Source organism: Lepidochelys kempii, chromosome 8, assembly GCF_965140265.1.
Source record: "Lepidochelys kempii isolate rLepKem1 chromosome 8, rLepKem1.hap2, whole genome shotgun sequence".
NCBI lineage: Eukaryota > Metazoa > Chordata > Testudines > Cheloniidae > Lepidochelys > Lepidochelys kempii.
In genome coordinates, this window is record NC_133263.1 from 20,519,059 (window position 1) to 20,537,934 (window position 18,876).

At 41.7% G+C, this 18,876-nt stretch overlaps 2 protein-coding genes across 4 annotated transcripts in view; both read right to left on the reverse strand.

Moving 5' to 3' along the window:
- Positions 1-405: 405 nt before the first annotated feature.
- On the reverse strand, positions 406-9,699 carry BNIP1 (BCL2 interacting protein 1). Its single transcript, XM_073355796.1, has 6 exons — positions 9,528-9,699; positions 8,473-8,565; positions 7,618-7,709; positions 5,310-5,411; positions 4,399-4,517; positions 406-1,796 (listed from the first exon to the last, which is right to left on the reverse strand). The coding sequence occupies exons 1-6, from the start codon at positions 9,609-9,611 to the stop codon at positions 1,600-1,602; spliced, it is 687 nt and encodes a 228-aa protein (XP_073211897.1). The 5' UTR covers positions 9,612-9,699; the 3' UTR covers positions 406-1,599.
- Positions 9,700-12,393: 2,694 nt separating this feature from the next.
- Positions 12,394-18,876, reverse strand: part of CREBRF (CREB3 regulatory factor) — a 35,879-nt gene continuing 29,396 nt past the window's right edge. For 2 of the 3 annotated variants that reach the window (XM_073355791.1, XM_073355792.1), the window contains 2 exons: positions 18,710-18,832; positions 12,394-18,477 (listed from right to left, as the gene is read on the reverse strand). In XM_073355791.1, coding sequence (XP_073211892.1) covers positions 18,362-18,477; positions 18,710-18,832 — 239 coding nt within the window. In that variant the 3' untranslated portion in view covers positions 12,394-18,361. The remainder of the gene's footprint in view (positions 18,478-18,709; positions 18,833-18,876) is intronic. The other variant, XM_073355793.1, reaches the window with a different exon arrangement.

Sequence of the window (18,876 nt, forward strand, 5' to 3'; positions counted from 1 at the left end):
AAACAACTGATTTTTTTTTTATAATAGCCACCAGTTTTAGACACCCCCGCACAAACCCAGCATTTCAGGTGTTCCTACTGGTGCTAAGGCAGCAGTTAAATATTTTTCCTAGAGCTACACAGACATCAGTTGAAGGTTCAGCTCACAGTTCTTTCGGTATAAGAAGGTGCTACACAGAGTACTGCATATTGATAATGGTGCTGTTAAACCAAACAAACACGTTTATTGTTATTTCATTCAAAACACAGGGGAGGGGAAGGCAACTCAAGTTTGCCAATCAAAAAAGGTCAAACTATAGGAGGAAGGAAGAAACATTTGAAAATGTACAAGTTGCCAGCACTCTGAAGATGTAAATATTAAGAGGAAATGTATAAAGGGAAACTAAGACAAAAGACTACAGAAAAATTTCCTTGACAATGTGCTTTTAATAAAATATTGCACCAGTAAGAAGAGCTATAATAGAGACTTGTTTTTGCTTTGGTCTTTTGATCAATACAAAATTCTTTTTCAAATTTCAAGAGATGTAATGATGACCAAAGATCTACTCCAAGCGATCTCTAGGGTTCATGTTAAGAAATGTATAATTTTTTGCTATGGTTTTTCTAAGTTCTTTTTGTATCCCCAACTGAAATCCCTTTTCTGTAACTTCACAGTACTCCTTAGGAATTGATCATATGAAATACATTCCTATGCCTCTTACACTAACAGTATGGCAGGAATTCTCTATCCAGCAGTGAGGAAATGTCAGCATCACAAAGCTGTGCTGAATCAAGGCAAATGGGCCTTTCTACTCAAATATCAACTGGAGTCCTCCAAGTGCAGACCTGAAAGGAAGCCACAGAATATATCTGAACTACATTCTCAAAGAAACACAGTAACTTTGGCCTCAAGAAGGCACAAGATGTATTTCCCATATTATAAGACTACATTTGGAACTCGCCTTGTGAAAAGGTGGCATGACAGTTTTCATTCTAAAGCTACTTATTTAATTTCATTCCTGCAGCAGCCATCTTTGTAAGTCAAAGGCAGATTCAGTTTTAAAGTAAGACAGACCTTGTATATACAATTCGGTTCCTTCAATACAGGTGTAATTCCTCCGTTTAAATAAGACTCAATTTACGCAGACACTATAAATAGTTTATTAAAGGAATGTATCTAAGTTTGGGTTTTTTTTATTTGCTTCCATCCTCTTTTCTCTCCTCACATTCCTCATCATCTTACATGCAGCTGATAAGGCACCTCCTGATCAGACTGTTAAGTAACAGGTCATTTCATGCTGAGATGGGAGAAGGGTTGAAAATTAAGACTAGCACCTGCCATGATCACCAACTGCTTCTCTGTTTCCCCAAGCCAGCAGAGACCAGGGTGTTACTTCTGTCCACCTCATTCTTTCTGCTACGGCCCCTATCTGTGCGAGCAAGCTTGCTTGATATCTTAGCCAGGTATTGTACTCCATTTATACCATATAAAGACCTGTCTGCTCTAACCCTCTTTCAGCTAGAACAGTGCTGGAAACCAGTTACACCGACCCTTATTATTATTACCCCATCTCTCTTTCTGGTCTTTCATAATATTTGGTGGTCCATGTGCTTTGGAATTTTACAAAAATGGAAAGAGTCTCTTTTTCAGGATGTAGAGCACAGTGGCCAAAAATAAGGCCAGGGCGAGAAAAATGAGCAGCTTATCCGTCAGTTCTCTGCGGTTGTACTTTGTAATGAGCTTTCGCCCCAACTGTATTGTCCCCGACATGGACTTAAATTCCTCATTCGCATCCAGGATGGTTCGTGAAGAATTGGCTGAAATGAGAAAGTGTAAAGTTTCAGCTGAGTGTGCTTCAAAGCATCTTACAATGGAAACATGCATAAAGGAAATTACATATAGTTTCACCCCCACGGGTTAGTCTGACTAGCGGTAACATCAATGCAGATCATGTTCCTGCAGAATCTTTCACCACACAGGAGCCCTAATATGCCTTGGAAAAAAACACAAAGCAAAAGAAACTAGGAGGGCTGGATGGTTTGCAGATCTGGTAACAGGATGCAGGACCATTCATGCTTAGATTACTGGATCATCAAATCTAGTTCAGGTCACCTGTGAACAGAAGTCATTGCCTTTTGAGGTCTGTGTGAAACAAGTTTGGTGGATTCAGCTCCATTCTTACTAGAGAGAAACTGCCATCACAACTGGCACCATTACTGGCAACTTCAGTGTAGGCCAGCATCTGAGTATGGTCATGGAAACCAAAGTGCTCTCTCACCACTAGAAGTGTCCCTCTGAGCCAGGACAGTAATTCGATGAAAGTCAGGAAGAGTGATGAAGCAGTCAGGGCCTCAACAGATCCCTTAATGGTTCACTTCCAAACATTTTAACATTTGGCTTTCTTTTTTAAAAATGTACAATTTCTCTGTAAAAATTCTAATCTTAGGGTGAGGGTATTAGCTGGACTCCATTGAACAAAGAGTTTGTTTCAGAATACAACAAAATAATGACATGGCATACAGGAGCTTTTTAGTTTGTGTTTTTGCAAAACAATTCTCTCTTCATATTACTAAATAATGAAAAGCAGAAGCCCGAGTCTCCATTTTCTTGCACAATCCACATCCTGTAGCTGAGAAAATGCAGCTGAATTTGTACAGAGCTAAATGAATAAAGAAAGGTCAAACTTCAAATGTGCTGTTCACTCATATGAGCATGCAATATCTTATGAAAGAAATATCATAATCCATCATATCACAAACTCTGATGTCCCATCCTTAAAGAAAGGTCCTTTATCCAAGTGGCAAAGGGAAAATAGTTGTTGTTTCCCATGGTTAGTGACAAAGCATGGCTTCCTTGCTCCACAATCAAATACTGGAAAAAGGACTGTTATTTTTTAGATGTTAAAATTCTAACTACAGACTCAAAATCCACAGCTGGTTTTCTCACAGCAGACAATCTTTGATAGCTCCTCCCATGACAAACTGTAAGCACTATTCAGCCAGAAAATGGGTGACAGAGTGACTGCCAAATCTGTCTTATTTAAAAGGAAAAGAAACATACTTTTTCTGTGTGCAGGAACTGTGCACAGCTGCCATCTCCAGATGGGGGTAGATAGTGAGGGAGAGAAAGTTGCATTATCTAACCTATCCTTTAAATCCCACTCTCTTTCTTTCTCTCTCCAAGCACAGCAAATATAAGAGGCCCAGCTGGCACACATCCGACTTCTAAATGGTTCATGAATCACCAATTTTGACAGCCCACTTGATTTATTGTTCTAGGATCTAAAGGAAAGAGCTGGCCAAGTCCTGGGTTCCTAGTCCTAGATGCATTACTGACACAGCATGTGACCTTGGGTACAAATCACTTGATCTCGTCCTGCCTTAGTCAACCCAGCTGGAGGGCTGGGTATCTTGTATCCATGTTAAACTTCCTTCTATGTGTGGGTATGTCTCTATTTATACAGACACACCCACACATCATATTTTTGTATTTCTTTGATATGACACCATGTATGCTAGGAAAACAGTATAAAATAATGGCAAACAAACTGTCCCTGACATTGTTGCTTTGCCATCAAATTTGCTGTGGAATGTCAGTGATCTCATATCACAGAAAAGATTTTACACAGAACCAAGAGTCTCCAATCAGCTTCTTCCTCTTTCTTCTTTTTCTTAGACGATTTTACAAAACTCGCCACCAGTCAGGAGGATGGTCTGAAATATAACTCCAAGCCACAGCCAGTTGTTATTCTCTGTTTTGTGTGAAAATGTTAGTTCTGGTGACAGGTACTGACTGAAAGTCCTGCAACAGAAGTCGTCTAAGTATCTGCAAAATAAGTTCATCATGGGCAGCGCAGTGCAAATTTCCACTGCACCCTGCCAATTTTCCTCACTCTATCCTGGAAGAGTCACCTCTAGGAATAGAGCATCATTCTCCTTTAAAACAGGTCTGAACCCAGGTCTCCAGAGGCAAAAGACTAGTGCAATAATCCTATACATAAGAACAGTCATACTGGGTCAGACCAAATGTCCATCTAGCCCAGTATCCTGTCTTCCAACAGTGGCCAATGCCTGTTGCTTAAGAGGGAATGAACAGAACAGGCAATCATCAACTCATCCATCCCGTTGTCCACTCCGAGCTTCTGGCAATCAGAGGCTAGGGACACCCAGAGCATGGAATCGCATCCCTGACCACCCTGGCTAACAGCCATTGATAGACCTATCCTCCACAAACTTATCTAATTCTTTTTTGAACTCTGTGATAGTTTTGGCCTTCATAACATCCCCTGGCAATGAGTTCCACAGACTGACTGTGTGTTGTGTGAAGAAGTACTTCCTTTTGGTTGTTTTAAACCTGCTGCCTATTAATTTCAATCAAATTTTTATAATCCATAACCAAAGACTTGGGTTGCATCTGTACCTAGCGTATGCATGGTCTCCTCACTCTGCTGGACCTGCTGAGACATCATTCTGCTAATGCCCATCAGGTTCTCTGTAATTTTACTTGCATTCTCTGCCAGGCTTTCCTTTGTGGTTTTTCTGAAGGAAGAAAGGAAAAATAAAATGGCAAGGAATAAAATCACATCTCTGGGGTGTTTGATGCTTGCTGCTTCTGATAGTAATAGGGTGTTTAGAGCTGGAATTTGGCACCAACCATAGTCGCCTTCAGATGTACAAAGCACATAAACACATTATTTTAATGTGCTCATTCAAATGAGGTAGTTGATTTGAATGTGCACCCAAAATCCTCACTAAAGCCCAAAGTCACTGAATTTTAGAGCAGCAGCCCCTGAGACAGTTACTAGGCAGTGGCTGAGAGAAGGGGTCCAAGCGTCATCAGATGCTGATCCACAAATATACTATTTCATGACACAATATGGAAACAGTGATTAAAGCCACTGCTTTGTTACCTTTTATACCCAGTTTGATGTTCCTCGCCGATTAAATAAGACAAGTGTTTAATTCACAAATTATATAAAACAATCCAATTCTTGGTGTGAAATAATGATATCAGGCAGATTTGTAACTTGTACTTTATGTCTATGATACACTTGATGTAAACCACACAAACTTTGGAGCAGTCTTAACAGTTTCCCCCTTCCTAACAAAAGTGGGAGAATGTACAGTTTAACTGAATATTACAAATCAACCACACCTTTATTTACACAGAAGGTAATAGGTGTCAATAAAAGGACCCACTTTCTAAATGGAACCATGTAGTTTACAGTACACACACACACACACACACAATGTATTACTATTTCTTTTTAGAATAACTGGATACAGCATCTATTGTTTAAATTCTCTAATTACAAAGGAAAGATTTAGTACCTTTGTCTTAATGGGTCTCCTCTTTGCAGCAGTTCATCTTTCTCAGAGTTGTCTATAGCAATTTTGCAAGCTAGATTTGCCTTTCTCCAAGCTGTCTGATTGCTGAAATCACAAGTGTACAATGTTTTAGAATGATGGCGACAGTTCGCAAAGCTAGAAAGATTTTCAGGTGCCAGCCAGATACAAGGCAGTTGGGCACAAATAAATACCACACCCCAACAACATCCCACCTGCTTACCAGTAACAATCAACATGTAAAATATATTATGTGAACTACTTCTACATAAAAGCAACGAGCAGTCGTTGTGGCACCTTAGAGACTAACAAATTTATTTGGGCATAAGCTTTCGTGGGCTAGAACCCAATTCATCAGATGCATGAAGTAGGTTCTAGCCCACGAAAGCTGATGCCCAAATAAATTTGTCAGTCTCTAAGGTGCCACAAGGACTCCTTGTTGTTTTTGCTGATACAGACTAACACGGCTACCACTCTGAAATCTACTTCTACATCATGCTAAGAGTAGAAATATCCCATTCCCTCATACATTTCTCCTCTTCTGTATGTTTAGAGAGCAAGGCAAGGAAGATTATCGTGCAAGCTGTTGAAAATCTAATTACATTCCATCCCTGTTCTGAGTGTCGTCAAGAATAACTATTCAAACAATTCTATTTGACAGAAAGGTAATATATATATATAAAACACAACTCGGAGATTAGAACAAGAGACTGTGCTTCAGGAGATCTGAATTCTATTTTTGACTCTATCATTGATTTACTCGGTGACCTTGTGCAAGTCACTTCCCCTAGGTGTGGTTTTCAAACTTTTTTTCTGGCACCCCAGTTGAAGAAAATTGTTGATTCCTGCGACCCAACAGAGCTGGGGATGAGAGGTTTGAGGTGTGGGAGGGGGCTCTGGGCAGGGGTTTGGGGTGTGGGAGGGGGTCAGGGCTCTGGGCTGGGGGTGCCGGGTCTGGGATGGGGCTGTGGATGAGGGGTGGGGCTCAGGGTTGGGGTGCGGGTTTACCTCTGGTGGCTCCCGGTCAGTGGCGCAGCCAGGGTGCAGAGGCAGGCTTCCCACCTGTCCAGGCACCGCAGACTGTGCTGCGCTCTGGAAGCGGCCAGCAGCAGGTCATAGAATCATAGAATATCAGGGTTGGAAGGGACCCCAGAAGGTCATCTAGTCCAACCCCCTGCTCGAAGCAGGACCAATTCCCAGTTAAATCATCCCAGCCAGGGCTTTGTCAAGCCTGACCTTAAAAACCTCTAAGGAAGGAGATTCTACCACCTCCCTAGGTAACGCATTCCAGTGTTTCACCACCCTCTTAGTGAAAAAGTTTTTCCTAATATCCAATCTAAACCTCCCCCACTGCAACTTGAGACCATTACTCCTCGTTCTGTCATCTGCTACCATTGAGAACAGTCTAGAGCCATCCTCTTTGGAACCCCCTTTCAGGTAGTTGAAAGCAGCTATCAAATCCCCCCTCATTCTTCTCTTCTGCAGGCTAAACAATCCCAGCTCCCTCAGCCTCTCCTCATAAGTCATGTGTTCTAGACCCCTAATCGTTTTTGTTGCCCTTCACTGGACTCTCTCAAATTTATCCACATCCTTCTTGTAGTGTGGGGCCCAAAACTGGACACAGTACTCCAGATGAGGCCTCACCAATGTCGAATAGAGGAGAACGATCACGTCCCTCGATCTGCTCGCTATGCCCCTACTTATACATCCCAAAATGCCATTGGCCTTCTTGGCAACAAGGGCACACTGCTGACTCATATCCAGCTTCTCGTCCACTGTCACCCCTAGGTCCTTTTCCGCAGAACTGCTGCCTAGCCATTCGGTCCCTAGTCTGTAGCGGTGCATTGGATTCTGTCCGTACAGGTCCAGCTCCTAAGCAGAGGTGTGCAAGCAGTTCCTGCCCAATGGGAGTGCGGAGCTAGTGCTCGGCATGGGGGCAGTGCACGGAGCCCTGTGGCCTCCTGCCTCGGAGCCGGACCTGCTGCTGGCCGCTTCTGGGGCGCAGCGTGGTGTCAGAAGAGATAGGGACTAGCCTGTCTTAGCAGGGCAGCACCACTGACGGGACTTTCAATGGCCCAGTCAGCAGTGCTGACCAGAGCTGCCACGACCCAATACCTTACATTCCATGACCCAGTACTGGGTCACGACCCACAGTTTGAAAACCACTGACCTAGGTGACCCCATCTGTAATATGAGGGTAATGAAGCTCACCCACTTTTGTAAAGTGCTTTGAGATCCTAAGTGTGTACGATTAAATGAAGAGTCCGTACATACTGTCACCATCTTTACCTACCTGAGCATTTGTTTTTTATGGTTCTCTACTTCTTGGAGTAAAGCTTGTTTCTCTGATTCTTTATCTCGTTCCTTAGCCATCTGCTCAAGCTCCTTCAATATAAAAGCAGACATACTAAAATCTGAGCATAAGCTGTCACCATCTACAATAATTACTTTTTTCTCCACCAGAGAGAATAACTAACTTGATACTGCTGATACCCTTGGTTTGGATCTAGATTAGTTTAGAATGACTCGTCATGTGCATCCTAACCAGTTGGCTCTTGAACGACCCCAATAACAAGACAAGAGTCAACATACTTTCACATCAGCCAGAGAACACAGAGCAATAAGTAGACTGGCAGGTTAACTTCACTGCTGCTTTTCAGCAGACTATTGGCAACAATGGAAGTGACAAGAATCATGCCAATTTTCCTCTTCTGATTTTAGAGAAAGCTATGAGTATCAGCCCATTTGGAAGGTTACCACTGTAACTAGTGTTTAGGAATTTAATTTTTCCTTTAAAAGTAAATTTAATTTCTGCAGAACTTGTCATCTTAGACTCCATCAATTGCGAAGGAAGCTATACTTGCAAGACACATATTTGTGGGATGAGACCCCAGAATTAACGATTTTTACTTATTATGCTCAATACATAAACAATTAGAAATTCTCAATATTACGGTTTATAAATGGCTCCAAGATACTAGTACTGCAGTGTCACCCTGATACATTTTAACCTTCATTCTACCTAACACACAGGCAAATAAAACTTCTCTTTCTCTAGAAAACCCAGGCAAACCCTATTACGAAGCACCATTAACACCGTTACTGTTACCTGCCAGCATCTCATTTTTGTCGTTATGTTATGCCTCACCTGTATTCTGAGACGTAAATGTTGAAACTTTTCCTTTACTCTGGCATTTAATTCTGTAAGCACACTTAAGGGCCCTTGACAATCACTGATATCCTAAAAGAAATAACAGACAGGTTAGAAGCCATTGATGGGTAATGTAATTTAATTTGCTTATTAATTTATTTAATTAATTTTTGAGAAGGGTGTCTGCTGAATGGCATACAGGCAGAAACGTAGGACTTTTCAATTTGTGGGGAATGTGAATGTTTGCAATGTGATTAAAGATGGGGTTGATGTGAACATTATCAGTATTATGGTTTGGTTTTGTTTTTCACCAGGGACACAGGGCCCATTGCACTAGGCACTGCACAAACACACAGGCAGTGGTTTTGAAATGCTCTATTAACCTTTTAGTGGGGCAGAACTGGCACAGTTTGGGAAAATCAGTTAGCCTGGGCACATCTGAGGACCAGGCACCAGAGAATTAAACTAACATTTCTACTTCCCTTCCACATAAGACCTGCAGGCTCCTAAATGCCAGCTCTCCAAAGCCTCCAAGGGACATGACCATGGCAGAGAGGTTCACAGAGACATGCGCTCATGTATCTGTTTGCAAAGACCCTAGGTGGTGGGCGGGGAAGGATCAAGTCCTTGGGAGAGGTGTCTGGACTGGGAAGAGGTCAGGGCACTGCGCCAACTCCCCAGAGGCGACACACCCGCCCTGGATGTGGCAGGAGGGCAGCGGGCTGAGCTCAGCTGCCAGCGGTGAGCCATCCACCTACTGGGAGGGGTGTGGTGGGAGGGCCGGGCGCGGAGCGAACTCCCCAGCGGTGACCCCCCCGGCTGGGGCGGGAGGGCCGGGCGCTGGGCCCAGCTGCCCCCGGGTGACCCCCCCCCCCACACACAGACCGACCCATCTGCCCCGGGGTGGGGGCGCGGTGGCGGGAGAGTAGGGAGCCGGACTGGGCAGGGGCCAGGGGGCGCTGGCCCCTCTTCAGGAAGGTGCCGGGCGGGGTGGAGGGGTTGGTGTCTGAAGGGGCGCAGGAAATGGGGCCGGGGGCTCCGGATGACGGTACCTGCACCGCCGCTTTAATCTCCAAGTCGAATTTGACAATCTCCTGGTTACAGACCCTCACGGGCACGTCCCCGGCCGCCGCCATCTTGCGAACTACGGGGAGGTAGAGGGATCAAAATCAAAACGCAACCCCCGCCCTCTAGTGGCCGCGCCCTGTCGGCCCAGGGCATGGGAAGCGGATACAGAGCCTCCTTCCCTGGTCCCAGGGCGGGACCTGCCTGTGACCGCTGCCCCAAGGTTGTGGGCGGCAGGAGCAGGGCCCAGGGGGCGGTGCCACTTTGTGTCCAGACACTGAAGTTTCAAAATCTTGATATTGCCACTTCCAGGCCAGTCATGAGTCAGATGCCGCCCCCCCCACAAAAAAAAAAGAGTCAGGGGCTTGGCTTCAAAAACAGGCACTTAAAAAAAGGGAAAAAAAGGTAGGTTCTTGCTTGTGTATTTATACCTGTCTCTGAAAACTTCCACTACGTGCCTCTGACCAAGTGGGTATCGACCCCCACAAGCTTATGCTCCTGGACGTCTGTTAGTCTACAAGGTGCCACAGGACTTTGTGCCGCTTTGTTCTTTTTCTGTGACTTTAAGTTCAAGCTTTTTTTTCCTCAACAAGCATGAGCACTTGAACCAGACTTGTTTTTTAAATTAAAGCGAGCATGCTCACGCAGCCTGCCGCTGCCAGCAACTGAAGAACAACAACTGATTGCAAGACTCATGATAAAGCTCCAGCATTGTGGCAGGGATTTTTCTACATTAGTCCTTCAGAAGGGCTAACACAATCTTGTGAATCATTAAGAAAGGGCTAGACACAGTGATGAGCTGCCAAAATCTTAACCGGTTCCCTCCTCACTCCACAAGGGGGTTGTTGCCCACTCCCGCCCCCTGGGGACTTCTGCCCCATCCAATCCCCCGCATTCCTTGATGCCCTCCTCCTGTCCCCTGACTGCCCCCAGAACTGGGCAGGAGGGGATCGTGGGCCACCATAGTGGGTACCCATCCCACTCCACCCCATCCCTAAGAGCCAGAGTGACCTGCTAGGGAGTCCCAGCGGTGCTTACCTGGGGCAGCTCCCAGGAAGCATCTGGCAGGTCCCTCTAGCACCTTGGGGCAGAGGAGCGTAGCTAGGGGGAGAGCAGGGGGAGCAGCCACTCCCCCCACTGATCACATCAAAAGTGGCACCTTAGGCGCCGACTCTGAGGATGCTCTGGGGCTAGAGCACTCATGGGGAAAATTTGGTGGGTACAGAGCACCCACCAGCAGCTCTCCGCCCAGCCCCAGCTCACCTCCGCTCCGCCACTTCCCCTGAGAGCACTGCCCCACTCTGCTTCTCTGCCCCCTCCCCCGGCTTCCTGTGAATCAGCTGTTTGTCCCCCTCACCTTCCCACAAATCAGCTGTTCGCGCGGGAAGCTGGGGCAGGCTGAGAAGCAGGCGGCGGCTTTGCCCTCAGGCCCAGGGAGGCAGAGGTGAGCTGGGGCGGGGAGCGGTTCCCCTGTGCCCCCCTCCCCGGGTTACCTGCTGAAGCATGGGCGGCCCTCCTCATGCCCCCCTGCCCCTGCTTGCCTCCACCTCCCTGGGCCTGAGTGCGAAGCTGCCGCCTGCTTCTCAGCCTGCCCCAGCTTCCCGCGCGAACAGCTGATTTGTGGGAAGGCGAGGGGGACGGGGGTGGGGATACAGAGAAGTAGAGCGGGGCGGTGCGTTCAGGGGAGGAGGCGGAGCGGAGGTGAGGGGAGCTGGGGCCAGGCACAGGGCAGGGCGGGGTGCTCTGCACCCATCAAATTTTCCCCGTGCATGCTCCGCCCGGAGCACCCACAGACAGTCAGCACCTAAGGCGCCACTTTTGGCTGGTTGTTAAATTTTAGAAGCCCTTTTAGAGGGGCTTCTAAATTTAACAACCAGTTTGTGCGAACCAGTGCGAACCGGCTCTAGCTCACCACTGGATAGACAATAAGACAGAAAATATCATCTTGCCTCTATGTAAATCCATGGTAAGCCCACATCTTGAATACTATGCGCAGATGTGGTCGTCTCATCTCAAAAAAAGATATATTGGAATTGGAAAAGGTTCAGACAAGCAACGAAAATGATTAGGGGTATGGAATGGCTGTTACACACTCTCCACCTGAGAATACAAAAAGAGAAGAGTGTGTTGATGCAGGATCCTGCTTTTTCACCACCTCATCCTAGCATGCACAAAGGGGTTCCTCCCAGCCTCAAGTGTGCAGTTTGCTAAACATACCTTGAAAGGGCAGCAGAGACCAAAGTCCACAGAGACCATATCATAGTTGTTTTGTGGCTTTTGTAAAATAACCTGGTGGTCTCAGTCTAGGTTTTACTGGAGAACTGTCCACATCACTCAAGCACCTTTTCAGCAAGTTGCTGTTACTATGCCGAGGACTGAATGGGGATAGAGATTAAATTATCCTCATATCTAGTAATCATCTCTCTAAAAGGAATATTGAAGCATGATACTGGGGCAATGGGAGAAGCTTACCCTGTTTATGATTGTGCTGTCCCTATTCTATTGGGGGGGGGGGGCGCAAAAGGGAGAAAGAGGAGAAAAGGAGATAGCTCAGTGGGTTGAGCATTGGCCTGTTAAACCCAGGGTTTTGAGTTCAATCCTTGAGGGGGCCATTTATGGATCGGGGCAAAAATTGGGGATTGGTCCTGCTTTGAGCAGGGGGTTGGACTAGATGACCTCCTGAGGTCCCTTCCAACTCTGATATTTTAAGAGGGCTTCAAGTTTCCTGTAATGTCAGTACAACATTCTACAGGGGAAACCCCAGTAATTTTACCTGAGAACTATAGAAGCAACACCTCCGCTGATGCACTGCAGGAGAGAGAACACACCAAATGGGAAGCACAAAAATTTGAGAACTGTTTTTTCTCCACAATTTTTTATTTTAAATTACAAAGGATGTTGCATACATTGATGAGTTTGTATCTGAATAGAAGTGCTAGGGCTCCAGGGTGACAGAGTAAACAAAAATCAATATTTTAATTGTGCCTCTTTAAAAAGAAAACTGCACAACTATTAACCAACATTAAACATTGCAACTCTTAACAGATCATGCTTTTAACAAGGTAAAATTATTTTCTGACAGAGACACAAGACTTTTAGTAAGTTTTTCTGAGCTCCAGTTGGAAATTGACTACAGAATATTGAGGACAGCATTACAAACATGACCCCAAGCATAAGCAGAGCAGGTTGCCACGTTTTGTTAAAAATTATTTTAATTTTTGCCATTCAGTCAGTTCACTATATCCACCATGTGCCATCAGCCTTAGAGTTCATTTTTAGCCACAATTACTGAGCTACAAGACATCTTTTAGACAGATGAAGTATTCTAAAAAGGGTAGGGGAAAAGGGTGGTTCAAATAGACAGAAATGCAGTTAGTAGAATATAGTGTTCTAAGAAAGGTTCAAAAAGCAGCTACATTTATACCACTACATTTTTTTGGTTTTTAACGTCATGAAGAGAAAGGAAAAAAGGAAGTATTGGGATAGAAGATGCATTTGTAATTACAAAGTCCAAGTCAAGAGAATCCTACTCTAACCATTCTACACACCCAAGTTTGGCTTATGCAAGTATCTAACTCTCCAGTATTCCTAACCCATTTAATCTTTAAATGCTGATACAGTACAACAGTATACAGTATATTGCTTGCTTAAAATAAAGAGTTTTGGATTTTTGTCCAGATTAAAAAATAAAATTGAGATTTGTCTTAAATGGATCTGGCTTTATTTTTGGCTCCATTGCTCAATAGAAAGAAAGACAGTTAATAAATGCATAATCAGCATTTGCCTTTGTGGAAGTTAATGAATGTCTAAGAGGCTGAGGGGTATAAATTCAGCACACGCACCTGGTCATGCTATATCCATTAAAAATCATGGCCTATTGTAAAATGTAAATCAAACATCATTAGCAAGGTACCCTTCAGTTTTTGGATGCGGTGAAAAAAATATACTCTAGAGTGCCACTTCTGCAATGCGGACATTGACATATCTCCAATGTAAACTGGGATATTAAAAAAAAGTGGTGTTTTCTCAACATGGTAATGCCCTTTATATGGTTACAACAAGAATCAGCCGCTTCAGCAGTAACTATTTGAAATGTATTTTGCATGATCCCTAGGGTAAACAAAATGAACTGCAGCTCTGTGAATAAGCCAAGGTTTCATCTGGTAGCATACTGAACTAGTGGTATCCAACTGAAACCTTTAACTTTAAAATAAAAAAATCATGATTAGACACATTCTTGAAATTCAGGTCCCAAGGCCAAATAAAGATACTAACATTCATATTACATAATAGGCTATGCCTCAACACCATTTCAGGAAGACTGCTACACAAGTTTGAGGAACAAAATTATATTTTCTATTTCTGCTGAAGGCAACTGTATACAACCCTTTCAAAGTAGATATTTTTAAAAAACTAAGATTTTTCACCTATCTATATGTTTTAAAAATATTTATGGAAGATAAAAGCACATCCATTCTTGACATTTGTGAATAAATTAACAGTTTTATTAAATGAAGGCAAACATCAGATAATGGTATAGATTTTAAAAATGAAATCCAAACTGGCAGAATTGTATTTCAGAAATATGTCTGGTCCTTTTTAGATTACTTAAAAGGCCCACCATGCGTTTTATAAAGGAAGAATTTTGCTTTTTACTGCTATTTTTTTAATCTGGAAAAAAGAGCTTACTAAACTTCAAGCTGATGAACTGAGCACACCTGGACCCGATTCTCACATCAATGTATATCACAGATGTCAGTGTTGTTATTTTTGATTTATACTGCTATGAGAGGAGAATCAAGCACATCCACATCTAACTGGAGACTTAAGAGAGAGACCCCCAAAAAATAAGTCAGAAAACTTTTTTGATAAACTCATGAAAGTCAGAGAAAGCATTAGCTGAAGGGATGTAGTGGAAAATATTTTTTATTTTATTTGTTTAGCCCTAGCACCCCCATCTCCCAAGGCCATTCAAAATTGGTCTTCCATACAAACACAAAGTGACTATTAAGAGAATTTGAAATCAGGTTCATTTGAAGTTCCTTCATGATACTTTTATCATAGTTCTGATTTTGCTTTCAGAAGGGTCAAAGGATTTAACAGGTTCAGGGGAATGAAAAATAAAAACGTTTAGTTCTAAATGTACAAGTAAGGCACAATATAAAGCCACATCATAATCTGGCATGAAGGAAATAGGAACGGACAAGAATCATACATGGTACAGTAGAACACGCAGTCCATCATACTGATTCAAAAAGTGTGGCACCCAAATTCAGGCTGACAAGATCTTAACAAGAGCAGTTTGACAGCATGCTTTAATATGGAAACAAATTCTAGAGAATCCAGTGTATCAGAAAAAAGGGTGAGCTTTTAGTTTTTATTAAATAAAAATGTATAATTGGTTTTGGATGACAGAATTAAAGTGAATATTCACAATGCCTACACTCAAAAATATTCAAGGACTTCATTAAGCTCCACATACCATGTATGAATGCTGAAAGCCTTTAGAGAACTATTCTCTAAAGATCATCCAAAAATGCATGCCACAATTTCCAAAAAACAGAACATGTACATTTGTATTTTTACCCTTATAAGATTTGTTTGTGATAAGAATACACTAAACATATATATTTTAATGACACTAGAGGAAGCAGATTGTTACTGGCATTAAAGTACAACCATTTCTAGACGGTTTAAATGCCACAGAGTCCCCTGGTTAAAATGTAAAGCTGCACAGCTTGCCTATGTCATCTTTATGATAAAGTTAAACCAGCAAAGGTCTTAACTTTACTCTACATTTTACTGCCAGGTTTTATTTAGATCAAGTATCGCTGCAGCATTCTGACCAGCCCAGAGTTAGCAGCAAATGGCAGGAATCATATAAAAACGCAATTTTTTTCTTCTTCTTTTTAAACAAAGTGCTTTTCTAAGATATACATACTTATATAAATAGGTACAAAATAAAGTGTCAACATTAAAAAGCTCAACTATTTAAAAGCTTTTAACTATTTAACTTAAAATAATACATAGAAAACACTGAAATGCAAGGGTACAGAATCCACTAAAGAGATTCAAAGTCTTTTTTGAAATGCTAGACCAAAATCATATTCTGGTTTTCAGACAAAATAAAAAGCTATAAAGCGATGTTAGCTCAGTATTCCTGAGCAGCTAGAAAAGGGCATTTTTCTACCTTATCGTCAGTTTAATTTGTCATGGAAATCCTACCTGATCGCAAAACTACTGTCATCGTATTTTGAAATACTGCCTTGCCTATACAGTTCTGATATAGGGTTTGCACCTTTTTAGCATTGTGAATGTTTAAACACCAGAAAGGACTAACATTATTTCAAATCTCAGTATAGCCATGACTTTAAATTTACACGACATAGACATTCTTTGTCAAGATTTCAATGGCCAAATGCATCTCTGGTGTAACTCTTGGCATTGGTAGAATTACAACAGGGATGCATCTGACCCATTATGTTCTGTTCTGAAGCTACAAACCTGTGCTGCTTCTCCTCCCGCCACATGAAAAAAAGCAAACAAAACAATCTACCCCACACACACAAAAACCCACCCCCAAAAAACCCCAAACCAACAAGACAGTCCCCTGCTCAGGTTTTGCAAATCCTTTAAGCGAATTGTCTACATTTTGACTAGATAGTCCTGGGTACTTTTTCACAAGTCTTGAAGGAAAAAAACTCTATGATACAGTCCAGTAGTGGTATTTTGGCTTCCCTCCACCCTTTTAAGTTTTTCAAAATATCAAGGTGTAGAATAAGTTGTGGACACACTACAAGCATGTAGCAGGATTGCCATTTTCATCTTCCACTCTTTAGTTTACTACTTTTGATTCAGACCATCTTACACTAAAAGTTTAGGTATAAAAATAATCCCCTACCTATACATAAAAGGAGTCACAGTACAAACAAACTTAGCCAAACTACATAAAAGGAGAGAGATTTCCCCAAAGGGAGTGGAAAGAAAACCTTCATGGACTTTTTTTTTGCATTTTTCCAGCAGCTACATTTTAAAGTATTTGGTATTTCTATTCTCAGTAGACAGTGTTTTGTCATTATCTTTAAATAAAAAGGAAAGGGAAGAAAAAGGGGTCCATGAAACCAGAGAATGATCTTGCCTTGACATAAAGGACTTTCTCGTCAAGAGATAAAGCTTTTCATTTGTACTCTAAACACTAACAAAGCAAACTCTTATGAGCAGAGGAGCAAATAAGAACTAATGTGTGTTAGTATTTCCCAATCACAGAAACTACTGAATTAAGAATAAGTCACATATAAGTTTGAAGAAGCTAGTTTTGAAATTTCTGTACAAAAATATAAAAGAAAACTATAAATTTTGTTTCTGTTTTAAGCCTGTGCTGATCCTTTGAAACATCACATGCATAATAATACATCAACTGGAAAAGTGGCAACTAAGGAATTAGATTTGTAGCTCTTTTTCCTCTTTACATATATACATATTACAATAAAAATAATTTTATTTTGGTTGTTTGGTGGAAGTATCCTACAACAAGCTAAATAATTTTTTTAAATTCTCAAAGTTGAAAACTATTTTTCCAATAGCTTACTAAAATCCACATATATTAAACATTTCCTACAGCAAATGCAGAGAAAAAAAAAGATTGAGACTTTGAGATGGTCATCAACTTATCTACTATGGAAGCGAACTAGAAGAACAGCAAAATAATATTATGTATGAATGCTCCTTCTGTAGATAATTGGACCCAAACAAAAAAAAAAAAATTCACAGTTCAGTAAGATCCCTAACCCTGACCTTTAATTTTTTTTTTCTTTTTTGTTTTTTTGTTTTTTTACATTCAGTACAGTATCATGTAAGCTGTGCAAAACTTTACTTAGACTGGCAGTTTGCCATATCAGTTGCATTTGTCTTTGGTACAAAAATAAACAATCGCATTAATGTGCAAGTATTTGTTTTCTTCCGGCCAAGTACCGAAATTGAATTTTCTAGAGCCATCTTTTATACAATACATAGACTCTGTGGCATATATCTACATTTTCAACATATTCTTATATACATTCAAAAATTTGTAAGAGCTGGAACAAATACATGAAACCCCATAATCTTACCATCTATACATCTTGTGTTTTCCTCAGGGTTTTCATCGTACAAAAACTTTACTATCTTATATTTATAGCTCTCCCCCAAAATACAAGGCACAAAGAATATACTTTTTTTCCTCCTCTTACTTTCACAGACATTTAAATACAATATTAAGCTCAGAAAATTAAAGTCTTATATGGCACACTAGCTCTAATGCCGTGTGCACTATGTACAAGTTAATGGGTGCAAAGAAAGCTTACTGGTTTTATTTTTTAGAAGAAAAAAAAGCAGTAATTCTAAAAAAACCCACTAAACTTTGACAGTTTACAAAAGAATGCTTCCTCTTAAATTTTTATTTTACTCAGAGCATAAACCTGCCACAATGTTCGGCATTTTGCTAAAATTTTCACAAGCACAAAACGTGTTTTTGCTTCTAAAGCAAATTATATGATCTGGTCCTAGGTTTAAAAACACCTAATCTCTGTATTTGTGCCTGAAGCAGCTTTAATACTATGTAATACTGGTTTATGCTCCAAAAATGCTAATTAAGCATTTTATATCGTGCGCTTACTTATCCTATTACATTGTTGTTAAAAAAAAAAAAAAAAAAACAGCTATGGAACCTAATTTTAAATGTTTACATAATGCTAAACTGACATGCAGACCAGAATGAAATTTACAGTGGAGTACTTAACACAGGTAGAGCTCTGACCAATGAAATTAGGTGAAATGATGTCTGTTAAACTTTTGACGTTGGTATTCGCAGCCCTACAAGGCCACCAGTGGGGTCTCCTTCTGCAGTTTTCTCTAAAACTTGGTTCACAAATTCTGATGTTTGACCAGCTACAGGTAGTCCTGGAAAGGAAAGTTAGGGATGTACTTTAAGATCTCTTTTATTCCCACATATGTGCATATTTGAATGAATACAAAACACTCAGAAGTCCTGCTGTTGGTCAGTAACCAAGCAGAACGGCTAAAGCTCGGTGATAATTGGGCAGCTGCTCCTATAGAAATATTAGGCTGAAGGGACTCAACACTTGTTACATATCAGTTTTCGAGTATGTGGTTGATTAAGTTGATTCCTTACCAAGAGTATCTTTAATAAGTACATCAAGCTTCTGTTCCATGTTGGGTCCTCTGTCATCTTTAGGACTCTGCACTCGATTAACAATTTCTTGTTTGATAGAGTTGATCACAAACAACAAATTATCTACAGAAAAAGACAACACTGGATCACACAGTAATCTCTCTTGG

Excerpts from the sequence above, each read along its gene's own strand:
- BNIP1 (XM_073355796.1), bottom strand. The coding sequence starts at position 9,611 with ATGGCGGCGGCCGGGGACGTGCCCGTGAGGGTCTGTAACCAGGAGATT. Across the intron at positions 8,566-9,527 it reads AGATTAAAGCGGCGGTGCAG|GATATCAGTGATTGTCAAGG; the intron begins GTACCGTCATCC and ends TATTTCTTTTAG. Across the intron at positions 1,797-4,398 it reads GGAGACCATGCATACGCTAG|CCAATTCTTCACGAACCATC; the intron begins GTACAGATGCAA and ends TTCTCATTTCAG.